Source organism: Cnephaeus nilssonii (assembly GCF_951640355.1).
Source record: "Cnephaeus nilssonii genome assembly, chromosome: 8".
Lineage (NCBI taxonomy): Eukaryota > Metazoa > Chordata > Mammalia > Chiroptera > Vespertilionidae > Cnephaeus > Cnephaeus nilssonii.
Genome location: NC_137079.1, coordinates 43,075,651 through 43,096,850, shown reverse-complemented (window position 1 = coordinate 43,096,850; position 21,200 = coordinate 43,075,651). Strand labels below are relative to the sequence as shown.

Genomic DNA, 21,200 nt, shown 5'->3' with positions numbered 1-21,200 from the left:
TTACAAACTTTCATTTTAGAGGCAATAGACAGAAAATAAAGTTAGTAATTTACATATTGAAGACAGTTATAGAAAAAAATAAAAAGAGAAAGAAAATAGAGTGATAAATCAAAAGGGATTGTAATTTTACATACTGTGGTCAGGAAAGAATTATTCCCTAAGTAGATATAATTTAGCAAATATTTAAAGGAAAAGAGGAGGCATTTTAAAAAATATATTTTTTATTGTTAACAGTATTACAGATGTGTCCATTTCCCCATCTTTACCTCCTCCTCTAAACCCCTACCCCCCCTCCCAGGTATTCACACCCTATTGCCCATGTCCATGGGCTATGCATATAAGTATACAAGTTATTTGATTTATTTCTTCTTGCCCCCCCGAGGAGGCATTTTTTTAATTGAAGAAAAATTTTCATAATTTCTGTTTCTGTTTCTGGCTGCTGGACACAGAGATGTAGACACAGGTGTTTTAAGTTTGTAAAAAATTCATCAAACTGCATACTTATGATTTGTACACAGTATAATTCACCGAAAAGTTGTAAAAGATTAAAATTTTGAGGGAAAGCAACAAAATTACAAAAAAGGAAAATATTACTTCAGATATGGTATTACTTTTGACCATGTAATACAAGACTTTTATCCAGACGTAGCACTGTATTTCTAGTAAATATCATTTCCCACTAAGAGACTCTAGATAGTATCATCTCAGTTTATGTAGTGTTACATCCCCACTTTCCTAGTAGAATAACATGTTAAAAGTTTAGTGAAACCTAGTGTAACTTCTTGGTTATGTCTATGGTTTCTTGTGCAGTTTTTTGTCTACTGCTGAATGATCACATGAGGGTTAAGCACCTGGGCTTTGAGGTCAGAATGCTAGAGTTCAAATCTCAGCTATGTTTCTAATTAGCTGTTTGATCTTGTATCTGTGCTATAAAGGACAAATCTTGCTTTAAAAAAGGTTGGGATCTTTGACCTGCCTCCTGGGAGGTAACCTGTACCCTTGGAATGTGCTACCTAATAAAAATGCCTTGATTGATCTGGGCACCTTGGTCATGCCAATCTTTCCAAAGATGTGATTTATAGTAGGGACCTTGGGCCACTAGGTATTAGCTCAACCTCTAGAGAGACTGGAGGCTAAGGTCAGCCACTGCGGCCATCAGGTGGGACTATGTAGCCAACCCCAATAAAAACTCTGGAAACCCAAGTCTGAGTGAGCTTCTAGTTGGCAATACCCCACATGTATTGTCACACATTTTTGCTGGGAGAAATAAGCTCTGTCCACGACTCCACTGGGAGAGGACAACTGGAAACTCTAGGTCTGGTCTTCCATAGACCTTGTCCTATGCATCTCCTTGCTTTGCTGATTTTAGTCTTTATTCTGTAGCTGTAATAAGCTAAAACTGTGAGTATAATTGCTTTTCTGAGTTTTGTGAGTCTGGCTGGTGAATTATTGGACATAGAGTGCTCTTGGATACCTCCTGACTATGTAGGCCAGTTATATAATTTCTGAGTCTTGGTTTTCTGGTCAAGGACTTTATGAACCACAACTGAATAATGTAGGTAAGTTAAGCAATGTGCCTTAATGTGCAATATTAAGGAATAAAAGCATGGTTGGCTATTTTTATGTCTGCCTTTACCACTGGTTTTGGTTTAGAAAAAGTGAACTCCTTTGAACTGTTGCTAAATGAGACTCTAACTTCATAGAATCTAATTAATTTGTAGGGAGGACAGAAAAGAACAGGGCATACTTTGCAGCAGGATTGTAGGGGTGAGTAAAGGGGAACATATGTTGGCCATCTGAAAACTTCTAAATATAAAATGACTCAGACTTCTAAATATAGTGTCTGTACTACCACACCAATAAATGCACAGCACAAAGATAAAGGAGCTTGTTGTTCCTGGTACTATCATGTCAGACTACGTATTTTCTATGGTACAGTGCTCATTTGATACTACGGTTCCTGCCTATCTTCGTAAAAAGAATCTAATTCTTTTTTTTGACAATCTGTACATATTTTTCATTGCTAAATATTATTAAATTATCATTATCATGAAAAACCACTAATCCTTCTGATTTTGAGTTTACTTAAAAATAAGCCATCTCCTGCTGTCCTTTTAACCTTTTGCACTCGGATGTCGAGATTAAAATTACTCTTTGAATGTATCAATAATTTGAAATATAAAAAAATCCAAATAAATAAGTTTGTATGAAAAGACACTCCAGTTTTTTATTCTACTGCCGCGCTTTGTAAAATCTAGGGTATTTAAAAAATTAAATCCCGAGTAGAATAAAGGAATCGAGAAAAAAGCAAGCGAGTGCAAAGGGTTAAATACTTCCTTAAATAAAAATGGCATAGAAATTTTCTTAAGATAAATAAAAAATGATGAATACCAAAGTTTTAAAAATGATTAAAAAAAACAGAAATTTGAGTAAATATACATTGAGTAAATATATATAGATTACTCTACCCTCCAAAGCTATCATTTAGAATCGAAGGACAGATAAAGAGCTTCCCAATGATAGCTTTGCTGGGTAGAGTAATCTTGGTTGTAGGTTCTTGCTGTTCATCACTTTGAATATTTCTTGCCACTACCTTCTGGCCTGCATAGTTTCTGTTGAGAAATCAGCTGACAATTGTATGGGTACTCCCTTGTAGGTAACTAACTGTTTTTCTCTTGCTGCTTTCAAGATTCTCTCTTTGTCTTTTGCCCTTGGCATTTTAATTATGATGTGTCTTGGTGTGGTCCTCTTTGGATTCCTATCATTCAGAATTGAAGGTCAGATAAAGATCTTCACAGACAAGAAAAAGCTAAAGGAGTTCATCACCACCAAACCAGGATTATATGAAATGCTGAAGGGTATTCTTTAAGAAGAGGAAGAAGAAAAAGGTAAAGATAAAAATTATGAACAACAAAATGACAACAAATACATATCTATCAACAAGTGAATCTAAAAATCAGGTCAATATAAAAAATCTGATGAACAGAATAAACTGGTGAATATAATAGAATCAGGGGCATAGAAAGGGAGTGGACTGACAATTCTTGAGGTCAAGGGGGTGTGAGGGGTGCAGGAAGAGATTGGACAAAAATCTTACACCTATGGATGAGGACAGTGGCGGGGGGTAAGGGCATGGGGGGGGGAATCAGGTGGAGGGGAGCTATGGGGGGAAAAAAGAGGAACATCTGTAATAATCTGAACAATAAAGATTTATTAAAAAAAAAAAAAAGAAAAAAGAGCTTCCCAAACAAGAAAAAGCTGAAGGAGTTCATCACCACCAAACGAGTATTAAATGAAACTAGAGGCCCGGTGCAAGGAATTCGTGCCTGGGGGGGTGTCCCTCAGCCCAGCCTGCACCCTCTCCAATACGGGACCCCTCGGACATCCCTCTCACAATTCGGGTCTACTGGCTCCTAACCGCTTGCCTGCCTGCCTGCCTGATTGCCCCTAACCGCCGGCCTGATGCGCCTAACTGCTCCCTTGCCTGCCTGATCGCCCCTAACCACCTCTGCCTGCCAGCCTGATCGCCCCCTAACTGCTCTCCCCTGCCGGCCTGGTGGCCCCTTAACTGCTCTCCCCTGCCAGCCTGATTGCCCCCTAACTGCTCTCCCCTGCTGGCCTGATCACCCCCTTACCACCTCTGCCTTAGCCCCCGCCACCATGGCTTTGTCCAGAAGGATGTCCAGTCTAATTAGCATATTACCCTTTGATTAGTATAGATGTTAAAGGGTCTTGAGAAGATAAAAAATATGAACAATAAAATGGCAATAAATATATACATATCAACAATTGAATCTATAAACAAATTGAACAAGCAGAATAGAAACAGATTCATAGATAGAGAACTTTTTGTTGGTTGCCAGATGGGAGGGGAATTGTGGTGGGTAGGCAAAAAAAAAGGTGAAGGGAATAAGAAGTACAAATTGGTTATTACAGAACAGTTATGGGGATGTAAAGTACAGCTTAGGGAATATAGTCAATAATATTCTAATAACTAGATGTGGTGCTGATGGGTGCGAGATTTATTGGGATGATCAAGTATTAAGTTATGTAATGTTTGGTCACTGGGCTGTACAAAAAATTAAAAAATATAAAAAAATTAATAAAGATAAAAATTTGAGTAAATATACATTTCAAAACTCATTCTGAAAAGAAAAAGTTATATGAACTTACAATAATATAAAGAATTTACTATTCAAACATTAACCATTCTATAATAAAAAGATTAATGGACTTACTTTAAATGTTGGTGAGAGATAATTTTTTAGGAACCAAAATTTCACTGGTGTTTTGGTGTTACGTAAAACAGAAAGCATCATAATTCTGTAAAAAAGAGCATTAAACCAACCAAGTTAATATTAATACTTTATCCTACTTTGCATGAGGCTTTTAAATATTTAAAGGTATTATTAGAAAATTTTCACTAAGTATTATAAAGAAATAAACTGAAGGACCTTCAAATATTATCATCAAGTATGCAATGTGTAAGACTATATGTTTACCAAGGGTTCCTGACCTATGATGGTTTGATTTATGAATTTCAACTTTACAATGGTATAAGCGATACAAACTGTACTTCAAATTTTGAATTTTGATCTTCTCTTAGGCTAGTGATATATGATTTAATGCTCTTTCAGGATGCTGGGCAATGGCATGACATGTTTCTGTCTAATTGTATGTATGCTAATGCAAGTGTTCTGAGCACATTTAAGGTAGGCTAGGGTAAGCTATGATGTTCAGTAGGTTCGGTGTATTAAATACATTTTTTAATTATGAGGGATGGGGAACCTTTTTTCTGCCAGACCCCTGTGGATATTTATAACATCATTCGAGGGCCATACAAAATTATCAACTTAAAAATTAGCCTGCTGTATTTGGTCAAACATTTAATTAACTCACTCCTAATGCCTTGGCAGGGCCATACCAAATGATTTCCCGCGCCTTATATAGCCTACAGCTGGACATCCTCCCCTCCCATGTTTACTGAGACATAACCCTATTATAAGTCAAGTAGCATCTGTATACATATATTTGTTATACCTGAAATTGCTTGCTTTTTGACTGTTTCAGCTTGCAAACAAACTAATCTGAAATAGTCTTGATGAGCTGAACTACAGTCTAATATTGGCTCTTCTACTGTGTCAATAACATCAGGTGTGAAAAACGTGAAGAGCTGAATGCTCTGTCTATATTGATAAATTCACTGTACAGGGCACTTGTTTTGAATTCTAGTCCTCTGACTGGAGAAGGTATCTAAAGTTCCATCTTAAAATATAAACACATATTCAAACATTTCTGAGGCATTCTCTGAGATTCTTCTATATAAACAGTTAAAACAACAACAGTGCTTTGTGGTTTGTAAATATGCTTTTCTCCTCTCATTGCCCCTCCTCCTTTTATGTAAAACAAGGCATTTCTTCATTGGAAAAGGGAAATTTACAATATATACTTTTTATTAATTATATTGTTATAAAATATGTCCATTTTCTAGTCTTAAATAATATCAGTATTCCAAATCAGTCAAATTCATAAAATGTATTATATTTTAAAATATACTTCCCTCATAATTTTAGGTGAAAAAAAGCAAGGTGCAGAACAGTGTATAAACATTGATACTATTTGGGTAAAAATAAATTTACAAAATAAAAAAAATATATTTACTTGTCTACACATCTTTGGTAGGACATAAAAATAGTATTGGTTACCTGTGGGAAAGGAAACTGGGTATCAAGAAAAGGGAAGAGGGAGATTCTTTTCACTGTATATAATTTTATTCTTTTGAACTTTAGAAATTCTTTTTGAACCAAGTAAATGTACTAGGTTTAAAAACATTAGATAAAAAGTATACCTACCTTAAAAAGCGTTCATATAAATGGCCAGAAGCAACTGAGAAAATGTTCAGAACGTCTGTTTCCTTTTTGTCTTTTTCTTTATGCAAACTTCTTGTGAAACTTGGAATAAAAAAAGTAGTGATTGCCGGTTTCTAAAAATATATCCGCAAACTTTATATACCTAAATGCTAAATTTGATAAGTAATAAAAATAGGATTGCCTTTCCAAGTAAAGTTATTTCACTGAAACCAGTTCTAAATATTATGAATTAATATTAAAACATGTGACATTAAAATAAAGTTTTTATGATAAAAAATTTAAAACAGAATGTAATTATACTGTCTCTAGGTTAATGAGGTAATATCTTTGAATCTTTTTGAGTTACAAATGTTTTTGAGAACAAAGAATGAGTTATAGCATGCCATGGCCATATAAAATGATATTTATTTATTTAATCCTCACCTGAGGATATTTTTCCATTGATTTTTAGAAATAGTGGAAGGGAGGGGGAGAGACACAGAGAGTGAAACATGGATGTGAGAGAGACACATCGACTGGTTTCCTCCCACAGGCACTCAGACCAGGACTGGCGATCGAGCCTGCAGCTGAGGTACATGCCCTTCACCTGAATCAAACCCAGGACCCTTCAGTCTGTGGGCCAACTCTCTTTCCACTGAGCCAAACCATTAGGGCTGAACTGACATTTAAAATAGGCTAATAGTGAGGGAAGAAACAGACTGTACAAGTGTATAACTACAGCAGTTAGACATTTCCTATGTGGTAATAGTAGGTCCTTGAGTGCTGGTGACATGGCTCCCCTAGGATAAAATGTTATAAATAAAAGCTGCCTACAATTGAGATTCTTCTGGCCAGTTATAGTCACCATTCCACACGGGCTACACTCTGGGTGTGCCTCCATGAGGAGCAAGAGAGCACTAGGGAGCCACATCCATTCACTGGCTTACTCTGGGCCCAGCTATCATTTTCACCACTTTCAGGACTCAGATCAGCCTTTTATATGTCCCATCTCATGTTCAAAAGTGACTGAATTTTTTACTTAAGGTATTCATAATATATTAATTTCTTCTTTTTCCTTCTATTTAAAATTTTTATTTAATTAAAAATCTCATTTTTATATGCACAGATATTTAAAATGACTAAAATTTGGAAAGCTAAACAACTTACAATCATCATGGATTATATTTTGCCAAATAGGAATTGTTATGACAAAAGCATTTTTCAAATATTTTTATGGTAATCTCCAAAATAAGAAAAACACAAGTTGATTCAGTGAGAAAAAAAATCACTCTAAGTTAGGATAAATCTAAGATAAAAGAAGTGAAAGCAATATACGAAACATATTTGGAGGAGTTGCCATCTCTGTAACAAAGCATCATTTTGTTTTTGGTACCCTTTGGTAAAGTAAGTTGCTATGCTATCCTTGAACAGTTATTTTTATTCATTCAGTCTACCTTCTGGCTTTAACGGAAGCTCATGGACAGATACTCTTTAAATGCCCAAATAATAATGTTTCATTATCCCATCAAATATACCTACTCTTCAATCAAATCATCTCAAAATGTGAGTTTGAGCCTTACTAGCACAATAACATGATTCTTCTTATCGAACAAGGAGTCAACTATCAAAAAAGAGACCTCAACTGGGCAAAATTCAAGATGGGAGTGCTTTGATCAGTATAATAAAATCTGCTTAGGTTGTTGAATCTATTTGGCCTAAAGTTTCTATTTCTTAGCCCTGACCAAAATAATCTTGTTCTCCATCATAATCAAATTTAAGTTCAAATCTCTAAGTTCTCTACAGTCTGGATCTACGGCAGATTTTGTTTCCGTCTGCTTAGTATCCTTTACATTTCAATAACAATAACCTGGTATTTTGAGGGGAAGGCATTCTTCCTCCAATTTCATTCTATAAAGTTCAGGTGGGACAGTTCTTCTCATTGGCTCTAAGATAGTCATATGACCTAAGTCACAGTGATCACCTCAGTTTGGGATACGTGGCTATAGCTGGACTAATGAGTCAGCTTTGGAACTTTTATTGGTACTATTTGGAAAGAGGCAATCTCTTCCCACTGGAGATGGCAAACTTTTCCTTGTTAAAGTTAACTGAAAATGAAGGAGGCACAGATAACAGAACTAAGAGAGGAAGAGTTTCCAGACCATATCACCTGAATGCCTAAAGTCAGCTCTACTCCTGGATTCTGTAGGTAATGTGAGTCAATATATTAATTTTTTGATGAACTAATAATAAAGGTCTCAACCTAATTTATAGATTCCCTATCATATTCACTGTACCAGCTAATTGGGGCTACTTTCTGTTCCTTGAGTAACATACCCAATCTTCATATAACCAGGCACCTTCACTCCATCTTCAACTTTTGAAAACCTGCTAATCCTTTAGGACAGCGGCCACCAACCTTTCGGATCTCGTGGACCACTGGTTGGCAACCGCTGCTTTAGAACACATCTTAGCTACACACTTCTCCATGGAGTCTTTTCTGAGTTTCCACCTAACTGGATATAGCCCTTTCCTCCCTTGGTTTGTATAGCACTTTATTTCCAGCTGTCTTACAGCCCCAGTTTCCTATCTTGTATTATTAAAACTTACGTATCTATCTTATCCCTCTTAGAGGAGAGGATCTGTGCTTTACTTAAATTTTGACCATCTGTAGGGTTTCCATATACTAGATTCCTAATGGATCAATAGTTATGTGTTAACATATTCATTAGTAATTACCTTTTAATGGAATCCCACATTCCTTTTTTTTCTTCATCAGTAAGGATATCTTCCTTAATTTTGTCTGGCTTTTTTTGCACCTAGATAGCATGGTGAAGAAAAATTTTAGAATTCTTCAGCTTTAAATATTATGCTGCATGGTTAGAAAGTGAAACTTACTTATCAGGGTGACCCTTGTAAATCTAAGACAGTGGCAGTAAATGAAGCCAGAAAATATCTTAGTACATTATAGACACAATCTGGTTTCAATGACCAGTTTAAGCCCTTGTTTTTAGTTCTTTGGTGGTTAGCTTCATACTGCTAAATAGTGTATTTATATTTGTACTTACTGATTTATCAACTTTAAACATACCTGGATATACTTAGTATATCTGGATTCACAGGATTTATATATTACTCATTCATGATGAAAGAAGAGCAGCTCACCCTACTTATATCACCCTGCCCCTTTTGTCTGGAAGTTTTGATAGCAATATCTTCATCATTACTTCTCTTACCAACTATTTTTTAACTTTAAATAATATTTAAATCTCTATTTTCTATTCCAACAACTTCAACAATTCCTATTTCATACTGTTGATTAGGATACTAATATCTCTACCTTTTCCCTCTACCTCCCAACTTATATTAGCTAAACACCTTTACTTTACTATAAATGTAAATATATTTTCATTTAGTCCAGTAAACATATCTTTTCCACTATGCTGTTTATTCTTCATCTTGAGAATCAGTCAATAGTGCTTATTGTGACAATGTAAATATTATTCACTGAAAAGTCTGAAAGGCTGCTACAATTATATTTCCTCTGTGGAGGTACAATAACATGACCACTGTGCCACTTGTAGGAGACTTGCTAGTTTAAATTGATTCTGCTTTTGTACATTCCACCATAGAGAAATATTTTTTTTTGAATTTTATTATACTTATTTTTTCTGGTGGTGAGCTATGTTTCTTCTTTACCACATACCCAATATTTTCCAGTTTATTATTCATGCTAGTTAGCTAAAATTCCTGTCTTCTTGAAGACATTTTTTCTTGGAGCTCAACAATTAACTGCCTGTTTATTTCTAGGTTTTCTTTGCTTTAACTTTCAGATTAATGTCACCATTTCTCAAAATACTTATCTTCTTCTTTCTTGGTTTTCATCTTCACTGTGTTGGCAAATAACTTCAAAAAGAGATGTGAAAAGTAATGTTTCTAAATCTTCACATTTCAGAAAACAACCTTAGTCTTCAAATTTGATTAAGAATTCAGCTAAAGAATCCTAGGTTCAAAACAATTTTCCTCAAAACATTAAATACTCTGTTTTGCTGTCTCGTAACATCCATTTGAAAACGACAAATCTGATGCTAGTACTTGTGTTATTCAATTGCAGTGACCCGACTTTTCCCCTTGGTAGTTATTGTGATCTTATTTGGGCCATTTTTCTGTCTTTCTTTTTTTAAATCTTCACTCAAAGATATTTTTCCACCGATTTTTACAGAGAGTGGAAGAGAGAGGGAAAGTCAGAGAGAAATATCGATGGGAGAGAAATATATTGATTGGTTGCCTCCTGCACGTGCCCTGACCAGGGCCTGGGCTGGGGAGGAGCCTGCAACAGATGTACGTGTCCTTGACCGGGATCGAACCCAGGACCCTTTGGTCTGCAGGCTGACGCTCTATCCACTGAGTCAAACGGGCTAGGGCTGGGCCATTTTTCTTTTTCTTTTTGGAGGAGGGACATTTTTCATTCATCCTAGTTTGTGGACCATTTTGACACATCTTAATCTCTTTATCTGTGGGATACTTTCCCTTCTTCATTTTCTCTTTTTCTTCTTTCTGGAATTTCTACTAGTGGGCTACTGAAGTTCATGGGCTAATCCTCAATGCTGCTTATCTTTTCTCCTTCCCTTTTTTTTTTTTTTCCTTCTCTCTTTTTGTGTAATACTGAGAGATGGATGGTGAGGGGATAAAACTGTGCTACTAAAAAACAAGTAGATGGCTAGGCTATAGAATGGTTAACCCTCAAAGATTTGATGGCTATGGTGAAAGACTTCGATCTGCTCTCTACTATGGGCCAACAGGTCAAATTACAACCAATACATAGAGTGCAAAATTCAGCTCAAGGAAAAGAAAACTTAAACCATTTTTCGTGGTCAAAGATGAAACTGTACTTCCCACCCTCACACCAAATAAACTTTCTCTCCTGTTTGTAGGGCTAGGATAAAACTAGCTAAAATGCTGGTCCTAAAGGGCTTGAGCTAAGTCAGTATCTTAAGCAGCTGGTCTGGGCTTTATGGGGTTTTCATCTGGAATGGCCAGAAGGAAATGTATTCAAAGAGAGACTGTAAGTTATTATTGAGAAAGAAAGTGGAAGATCAGAGAAGAGTATCAAAGATGAGTGTGAGCAACATGTATAACTGATCACAGGATAAAGAACACAGGAATAGATTATGATATGGGATGCAAGGTAAACTACAGTTTAAAATCTAGGCAATATATAAGGTGAGAGCTTTGATAACATACTGCTATTGGACTGTACAGATTCCAACCATTAAGGGTACTAGTTATCACTAATATTGGTTTCTACTCTACTGCATTGTAGACAGAGGACATAATCTGATTTCATTCTTATGAAATTTGCTAAAACCTGCTTGTCAACTAAATGTAAAGCTATTTTTTTTTTTGTAAAGCTAATTTTTAAAATGTTTTCTGTGTGTTTGAAAGATTATTCATTTGGTGTTATTAGGCGTTATGTTCTATATATGTTTACAGGTCAAAATTTATAGTTACACTGTTCAAAATCTATATCTCGATCTTTTTGTCTGCTTGTAGTATATCAAGTACTAAGAGATGTGTGTTAAAATATCCCAAATATGATAGAAAATTGTCAATTTCTCTTGTAATTCTATTTCATACACACACACACACACACACACACACACACACACACACATTTTTTACCTTTAGTAATATTATTTGTCTTTTTTTAAAATATATTTTATTGATTTTTTACAGAGAGGAAGAGAGAGGGATAGAGAGTTAGGAACATCGATGAGAGAGAAACATCGATCAGCTGCCTCCTGCACACCCCCTACTGGGGATGTGCCCGCAACCAAGGTACATGCCCTTGACCGGAATCGAACCTGGGACCCTTAAGTCCGCAGGCCGACGCTCTATCCACTGAGCCAAACCGGTTTCGGCTATTATTTGTCTTAATGTTTAATATCTCTGGTATTAGCATTGCTATACAAGCTTTGATTAGGTTATTATTGATCTAGTATACTTTTGCTATAGTTGTATTTTATTTTCATCCTCACCCTGAAGCTGTATTCCCTTGTATTAGATGTGCTTTCTGCAAATAACATATAATTGAGATTTTTAAAAATTCAGTATGAATATCTTTTAATTGGAACATTTAGCCCATTTACATTTAATATAATTATCTTAAATTCTAACTATTTTGTGCTTTCTCTGTGTCCCATATGTTCACTTTATTTCTCCTTTATTAATCCATTTATATTAATTTGTTTCACTCTATTTTTCCTCTTTATTATGACATCATCCCTTATTTCCATTCTTTTAGTGGTTATCTTAAAAATCACAAAAATCTTATTTGTCCTAAAGTTTCAAAATAATCATTACATTTACCCTAATAAATATTTAAAACTTTATATTTTATTGCAAATAACCTTATTTCTTAAGGCTTAAATGATATTATTATGATTTTTAGTTTTATATATTTTAAAATACTTCATAAGATACTTACTATTGTTTCGTATATTTACTGCTCATAGACTAATCCACATATTTACCATTTTCTTTCCTTCATTCTTTTCTTAAATTCAGACCTTCCATCTGAGGTAATTTTTTTTTCCTGTATGAAGTACAACTTTTAAGAATTTCTTTTAGGTCTGGCCAGTGTGGCTCAGTGGTTGAGAATTGACCCATGAATCAGGAGGTCACAATTTAATTCCTGGTCAGGGTATGTGCCCAGGCTGTGGGCTTGACCCCCAGTAGGGGGCATACAGGAGGTAGCTGATGGATGATTCTCTTCCATCATTAATGTTTCTATATCTTTCTCCCTCTTCCCCTCCTCTTTCTGAAATTAATAAAAACATATTAAAAAATAATTTCTTTTAGTATGAGTGTGCTGATGGCAAATTCAGTTTGTAATTTTTCTGAAAATACCTTGTTTTATATTTCCTCTCAAAAGATGTATTTTCAGGGTAAATTATTTTAGGTTGGCATTCCTTATTCCATTCAGTGCTTTTAAATATCATTCCAGTATCTTCTGGCTTTCATTGTTACTCCCAAGAAATCAACTGTAATACTATAGCTGTTTGAAGGTAATTTTTCTTTTTTGTTCTGATTACTCTCAAGATTTCTCTTTGTCTTCATTTTTTTTGCAGTTTTATCAACAAGAGTAAAGGAGTGGATTTCCTTTTAAATATCTTCCTTGAATATGCAAATTGGCTTCTTTATTCAATTTATAAAAATTCTCAGCCATTATTGCTTCAAATATTACCTGTACCTCATTCTTTCTTTTATTCTCTTCGGAAACTCCATTTAAGTTAATTTTATTTTTCAACATTCATAAAGCACCTTACAAAGCTAAAATATCTTATCCTTATAAAAGATACATAAAATAAGTTCTATAATTAACCCCATGTTATAAATGAGAAAGGAATAGGTTAAGCAATCTGTCCAAGATCACACAGATAGTAATAGCTGGGTGTAAATGCAATCCTGTCTCTCATATTTCTCACTCTATTCTCTGCCTTTTATGCTCTGTGCTATATTTTCTTTTTCTTTTCTTAATATCCCTGTTTATCTGTGATACTTATTTCTCTTTTCAATCATGTTAAAGTCATCCACTGAATTCTTAATTTTGGTAATTGCATTGCTCAGTTTTAGAGGTTCTACTAAAAAAAAAAAATCAGACACAGACTTTTTATAGTTTCCTATTCCATGCAATTGTTTTCAAGCTTGTCTTTTACTTCTTTAAACATTATAAGCATAGTTGTTTCAGAGTCTGTGTCAATAATTCTAATATATGAAGTATTTGTGTATCTGTTTTCTGTTGTTGCTTCTGCTGGTTTTCCTTGTTGGTTATAGTAATCTTATTCCAGAGATATGTGGATGTTTCTGCTAGATACCTGTAGGGCCTTATCAATCAATCTTGACCTATTATAGCGCAAATTCAGGGCTCAGGGTTCCCTGGACTACTTGGATGATATGAATTTAGGCTAAAAGACTGTGTGGAATAATTGACTATGGTTAATACTTATCCTGAAGCTATAGCCAGCTTATTGTAAAGAGTGTCTTCTAATAGATTACCCAATTTATGTGGGTCCAGAATTTGAATTTCTGTCCCCACCACCCTCAAACCAAAATGATAGTTCAAGTGTACTAGGATGGACGAATATTCTCAGGGTAATAGCTTTCTCAGGACAAGCGAAGTTTCTATGCTTGCTTACTTCACTAAGGCTCTTATTTTCCCTTTAATTTTGTATTTCCTTATTATTTCATTATTGTCAGCTCCTCAATGCTTTTAAGATGAAAAAAAAAAAAGTTACCCAATATTTTTACTAGTTATAAGTAGGTGGGATGGTCTAAAAAACCCAACCTGCCATCACTAAAAACTCATTCTCTCTCTTTGAAATAAATGGGTTTTTTGTTTTGTTTTGTTTTGTTTTGTTTTGTTTTCAGGGCTAGTTTTTCGACCTGCATTCCAGATATCATCTCTAGAGCATAATTTGTAACATTATATGGCTACAGATACAGTAGATATAGTAGACATATCATAACTTAAAAAAAAATCATTTCTTTTTTTCTATCTTCAAGTTCTCTGCTTTCCTTTATGAATTTAATCCTCTTCTTTCTTTCATTACAATCATTCCAATATGACATTTTAGGTAGTAAAATTATGAAATTAGTTGTAAAATAAAAATTAATCAATCAATTAAAAACAGATAAAATCTACACTAATAAAAGAGAAACATGCAAATTAACCATCACTCCGCTACACCCACAAGCCACGCCCACCAGCCAATCAGGAGCAAGTATGCAAATTAACCCAACCAAGATGGTGGCCAGCCACGGAACAAGCAAGAGGCTTGGGTTTCCCCAGCGATGGAGGAAGCCAAGCTTTCCACCTGCTTTGGCCGGCCCTGGCCTCTGCTCAAGGCTACAAAGTTTCAATTATAGAAGATAAATAAATCCCAACAAAAATGGCTGTGGCCACGGAGCGAGCAGGAGGCATGGGTTTCCCTGGCGATAGAGAAAGCCAAACTTCCTGGCCTGCCCTGGCCTCTGCTCAAGGCTACAAGGTTTCAATTATAGAAGATATATAAATCCCAGATCCCAGGGCCTCCGTTTGGGTCATCAGGGGGCGTGGCCGGCCTGCAAATCACCACAGGCCCCTTGCCCAGGCTGCCCCACGCTCCAAGGGAACCCCCACCCTGATCCGGGACACCCTTCAGGGCAAACTAGCCAGCCCCCACCCGTGCACCAGGCCTCTATCCTAATAAAAGAGTAAAATGCAAATTGACCATCACACAAGATGGCTGACCCCATATGGTCAAAGATCCTGCCCTCATGTGGACACAAGATGGCCAGCACGGGAGGGCAGTTGGGAGGGACCAAGCCTGCAAGGGAGGGCAGTTGTGGGCGATCAGGCCTGCAGGGAAGGGCAGTTAGGGGCAATCAGGCTGGCAGGGGAGCAGTTAGGCATCAAACAGGCTGGCAGGGGAGTGGTTAGGGGGTGATCAGGCTGGAAGGCAGAAGTGGTTAGGGGCAATCAGGAAGGCAGGCAGGCGAGCAATTGGGAGCCAGCAGTTCTGGATTGTGAGAGAGATGTCCGACTGCCCATTTGGGCCCGATTCTGGTAGGATTGGGCCTAAATGGGCAGGCAGACATCCCTCGAGGGGTCCCAGATTGGAGAGGGTGCAGGCTGGGCTGAGGGACACAAACCTCCGTGCATGAATTTTGTGCACCGGGCCTCTAGTTTAATATTAAGAACAAAACCTATAAGTAGCTTCTGTCTCACATACTTGTATTTCCAGTATTTTGCTTTTGAAGCTGTTTAATACAACAATGACATCTCCTAGGTCTGATTGAGAGTCAGTTCCTTCATGCCTAAAAGTAGAAAAACATGTAAATATCTATCATCAGTTCATGAAAAGATATACAACATGAAATAAATGCATTTTGCAATAAATACAAGTATAATATCACTTGTGTACATATATTTTATATTTCTAGTCTATTAAGATGTGCTATAATACATTACAATTTTTAAAACTGTCCAATCAATTTAACTTAGTACAAATTAACACAATATAAAAGTAACTCTCTAAATTTAATATTGCCTAATTACTCAGGAAGCTCAAATTACTGTTCATCTTTTCTGTGTATACCACGATTATCACAAAAGTCAAATCTTTCAGATATCTGTGATATTTTCAATGATAATTAAAATATAAAACATTTTCTAGACTTTACATTGTTTATAAATCATAATCAAAAGAATCCCATACTGTCCAACAACTTTTCAGTATTTATCAGCTATTTTCAAATACTAAAATTTGAAGTGTATTGTTAAACTCACAAGACTGAAAATGCCTATGATGTCCATCTACATCACTTGAATGTTTCAATTTTATATTATACTAGAGGCCTGGTGCACGAAATTTGTGCACTCGGGGGAGGAGGGGGGTCCCTCAGCCCAGCCTGCATCCTCTCACAGTCCGGGAGTCCTCGGGGGATGTCCAACTGACGGCTTAGGCCATTCCCCATGAGCCCAGCTTCTGGCTGAGCAGTGCTCCCCCTGTGGGAGCGCACTGACCACCAGGGGGCAGCTCCTGTGTTGAGCGTTTGCCCCCTGGTGGTCAGTGTATGTCATAGCAACCGGTCATTCTGCTGTTCGGTCAATTTGCATATTAGCCTTTTATTATATGGGATTCATTGTCTAAATTTCAAAACTGAGGAAATCAACAGCTTTGCTCAATAATTATGTTTTGAATACTATACTCATTATGTACTGAAAAATGCTACTGTAAGAAGATTTATAATAAAATTAAATTTTGTCAGAGGGAAAGCAATCAGATGTCAAATTAGTAGATACTTTATTTTTTTATTATTTAGTAGATACTTTAAGTTCAGTCAGATTTATACACTTGAACATTTTTTTCTAAAATAAAAACCGGGGTGCTGGGGGTGGTTCTAGCACTACTAGTATGTTGACTAAGACATGCCTTTGACTCCCTCATATTCCCAATTCATCAGCTGAGGTGGTTAAACCAATGTACAAGACACAGTCCTGACCAGCAATTACCACTAGAAAATAGAAAGTATCTCAATTTATGCAGTAGAAATGCCAAATTTTGTAAAAACTTTTAAGAGCTTCCAGTCCCAAACAGTACTCAAGGGCATCAACAACTTCAGCCATTGAGTCTGCCATCCCCTGAGACCAGGGTAGAGCCAGGAAGCACAACACTGCAGCTAAACCCAAACAACATTTAAAGCAACTACCTCCTTGCCACCAAGTGGCAGAAGTAGTAGTGATGAAAATTTACTCCATTCAGGCACTATTTCAAACACTCTCCAGTTACAATCATCATTTAAGGAAGGTACAATTATCCTAGATCCAAACAGCCCAGGCAGTTTGACTCTGCACTGCTGCACTATTAGATCTCTAAACATCACTGGATATGTGAGGACAGTAAGTACCTTAAACAAAAGGAACAAGCTAAGCAGTCAGAGAACATGGACTTTATTGATAAAGAAATTAAAGCAGGAAAAGAGGGAGCATTCAAATAATTTATATTCTTAATAAGACTTGAGAATATTGTATCTCAGTAAAAGCCATTTAGTTAAAAATGAAAGAATATATGACATGTCAGGAAGCATTATTTAAAAAAAAATTCGTATTTCCCCTAGAATTCTACATATAAACATCATTCAAATTTTGTAGAGGTAAAGTAAATCACACTGCCTCTCAATTCTTATTCAAAACACTAAATAGTGAAAGATAATGATGAAGGCTTGTTTCAAATATTCCAAGAAAATTAAAACGCTATTATCAATATTTATGAAAAGCAAAAGAAGGTTTAGGCTGTTAGGATCTGAAAAAAGGATGTGTAGAAATGTAGTGCATATTATGACATAGTTGGCAACACCCATTCCACCTTTGAGCATATACTGTAGAACAAGCGTCCTCAAACTACGGGCCCTGGGACACATGCGGGTGTTTTTGCCGTTTTGTTTTTTTACTTCAAAATAAGATATGGCAGTGTGCATAGGAATTTGTTCATAGTTTTTTTTTTTAAACTATAGTCCGGCCCTCCAACGGTCTGAGGGACAGTGAACTGGCCCCCTGTTTAAAAAGTTTGAGGACTCCTGCTGTAGAAGCTAGAAAGCTTAAAACTCTTTTTGTTGTTCTTGTTCTTAGATTTTTTTTTATGGTTTTGGTTTAGATTCTGCTAAACAGAGAAACACATTTGCCTGTGATTTGGAATTTAGAAGTGAGGTTGGGGTAATGCTTGGCTAGGTTTCTTCGAGCAAGCAAAGTCATGAAGACAGAAGTTTTCTACATTAATGTTTAAGTGTGCAATCTCTTAGCTTTCTGGGTACTGACGTCCTGTAAGTAGTAGCTTGGTGCTTCCTCACTTTCCTAATCCTGGGAGAGGTATCCGCTCTTTCTGGTTGGTCAGTTCCTCAGTTCCTTGGCTTTGTTCTGTTATCCATTCCTGGAAGCTAGCTCTTCTGGAGGGCTTGCTCCTCCAATCCTCCTTATTACAGTCAAAATCAATTTCCCTGTGTTTAATCCTTCTCTGGGAGCTGTTGGCAGATTACACCTCATGGGGAATATTGCCTTCTAATCTCAAACTTAGTCAGATAGATGCTTTAAAATGAAAGCACTTTGCAATGAATTTTTTTGAAGTTGGGAGACACAGAAGTCTGGCTCCTGTCTGGAAAAATTAAAATGGACCATGGGCTAGAATCTGGCCTTTGAGAACTGACTTATTGCTTTAACCAGTGGAGTGCTGCTGCCTTTGAGACTGGCCTGAACTCCTGGGCAAGTGATGCGTATTTCCCATGTTTTAGACATGGCAAAACAGGGCAGAGATTATGTTTTGTTATTTATTACTGTGGTGTAGTCTTGCATCCTGCCAATATGGCAACCTGGAGATATGTAGAGACTTCAACAAAAATAGGCTGTGGGTATACACAGGATGATGGAGGTGGGAAGTTGTTAGAGAAGCCGCTAGAAAAGATGCGCCAACAGAGATCAAGAAATCAAAGGAAAGTGAAATACAGCAACAGAGACCTTCTCAGAGCCCACAAAAGTACTCCACAAACAGTGAGTTATAACCACTGCCAGGTCAGAGAGTGCAAAACTAGGTTACAAAGGAACCAGCTCAAGGAACTGTAAATAAGGTAAAGTGTTTGAAATCTCTTCTGTATCCTATAGTAAGTAAGCATAGGAGAAGGAGTTCACTCTCACAGGTATCAAACTAAAATTATGTATAAATAGTAACTTGGCAATCGGTATTACTGAAGATTTCAAGTGAAAAGTCTACCCTAATAAATTTGCACATTGAAAGCCATAGATATGTGTACAGTATATAATATTTTCTATAATTTAATTAGGGAAATATAAGAAGCATTTATCTAATTTTAATTGAATTTTGAAGATTTTATTTTCTTGGAGAGAATAATTTTGAGTATTTTTGTATTCAAGGTAAATGACAATCAACACTGAGTCAGGGTAGGTAGTCTGCAGTTAAAGATTACAAGATGGACAGAAATAAAGAGTACACATGTGAGGATTATGCCTAACAAACAGAAAGTCAAATTTTCAATTATCAAATTATTTAGCCATTGTTTTAAAATCTGGACTTAGAAACTCATACCAATATTATTTTAGCTAGCTTTTCAGCATATTTCAAGAACATTTTTCTTAAATGTAATACCAATTACAATGACATCATAAACTGGGATAAACAGATTTTCCATTTTTGTCATATTTTATATTGACCTATTTGTCATTATTGATATTTTAATTTCAAATAAATTTTATTACAGAGTAGCATTATTTATGTTTTTTCCATTCTGGATATTTAGTGACATCAATCACATTTAAAATTAAGTAAATTATGACGAAGAGAAGTTTATGATTTTATTGTTTATAAGTAATACAAATTTGAAATTATTTCTACCCTCAAAAGCTGTCTGTGAAGGAGAAAAATTAGTTTACCACTAATATATTAGTTGTACTTAATGATATCACGGGCTATTTTCTCTCTAAATGATCAATTTATAGGTTGTGTATGACAGAAAATAATGGTAAAGTAGATAAAATAGAACCTAATATAATGTCTAGTTTTGCATAATATATATTATACACATTATGTAAGATAGATATTGTATATATATATTACACAACATATATATACATAATATACAATAATATATGTAACTAGAGGCCTGGTGCACAAAACTCGTGAACGGGGGTGGGGGCGTTTGTCCCTCAGCCCAGCCTGCACCCTCTCTAATCTGGGACCCCTCAAGGGATGTCCAACTGCCCAGACATCCCTCTCACAATCCAGGACTGCTGAATCCCAACCCCTCGCCTGCCTGCCTTCCTGATTGCCCCTAACCGCTTCTTCCTGTCAGCCTGATCACCCCCCAACCACTCCCCTGCCAGCCTGATTAATGCCTAACTGCTCCTCTGCCAGCCTGATTGCCCCTAACTGCTCCCCTGCCAGCCTGATTGCCCCTAACTGCCCTCCCCTACAGGCCTGGTCATCCCTAACTGCCCTCCCCTGCAGGCCTGGTCCCCCCCAACTGCCCTCCCCTGATGGCCATCTTGTGGCGGCCATCTTATGTCCACATGGGGGAAGCCATCTTGTGATGGTCAATTTGCATATTACTCTTTTATTATATAGGATTGCAAAATTTGTGAAGTAGTAAGGAATGAGTGGGGAAGAAAATAGACATTCACTCAATGTGAGCCACTACATTCTATGATGATTTTCTCATTTATTCCTTACCAAGACTCCACAAAGGAGGTAGGATTATCACCTTTTGTAATGTGGAAAGAAAGACTCCAGGTGGTAAAGAAACTCAGACACGGTTATACAGATAGCTGGGATAGAGAAGGAGTTTGAATCACAGTTTATCCAATACCAAAGGGCTTTCCCTTTGCAAAAAGCAATGGTGAAACAGTAGTGACAGATTTAGAAACACTGAATTTCTGGCAGTACAAGATCAAAGAAGTTAGAGCAAAGCACAGAATAGTTTTTGAAATTATATCTTGAAACTATGTTTTTTACAAGAATCAGTATAAATGTTATAGTGTATTTTGCTTTATTTTCTGTACCCCCATAGCACTATTTTACAGTACTTACAATGTATTAACTGTCACTCTGGGAAATGTGGAAGGCTAGGATCTGTGCTTTCTTCTATTTATCTCCAATATGTGCCCCTGCTTTTACCTGTCTTCCCCATTCCCTCTAAGCAATCAGTGATCTGATTTATGTTTCTACAGTTTGTATTACCTAATGGTTTATAATTTATAAAAGAAATCATACAGCATGTGCTCTTTTTATTTGGCCACACTTCTTTAAC

General features: G+C 36.3%; 1 protein-coding gene across 2 annotated transcripts in view; it reads right to left on the bottom strand.

Annotated features, from left to right (window-relative positions):
* Nucleotides 1-21,200, bottom strand: part of UGGT2 (UDP-glucose glycoprotein glucosyltransferase 2) — a 166,921-nt gene that overhangs the window by 24,108 nt on the left and 121,613 nt on the right. For both annotated transcript variants that reach the window (XM_079778742.1, XM_079778741.1), the window contains exons 30-33: nucleotides 15,620-15,704; nucleotides 8,586-8,665; nucleotides 5,853-5,951; nucleotides 4,239-4,323 (exon numbers count right to left, since the gene is read on the bottom strand). In XM_079778742.1, coding sequence (XP_079634868.1) covers nucleotides 4,239-4,323; nucleotides 5,853-5,951; nucleotides 8,586-8,665; nucleotides 15,620-15,704 — 349 coding nt within the window. The remainder of the gene's footprint in view (nucleotides 1-4,238; nucleotides 4,324-5,852; nucleotides 5,952-8,585; nucleotides 8,666-15,619; nucleotides 15,705-21,200) is intronic.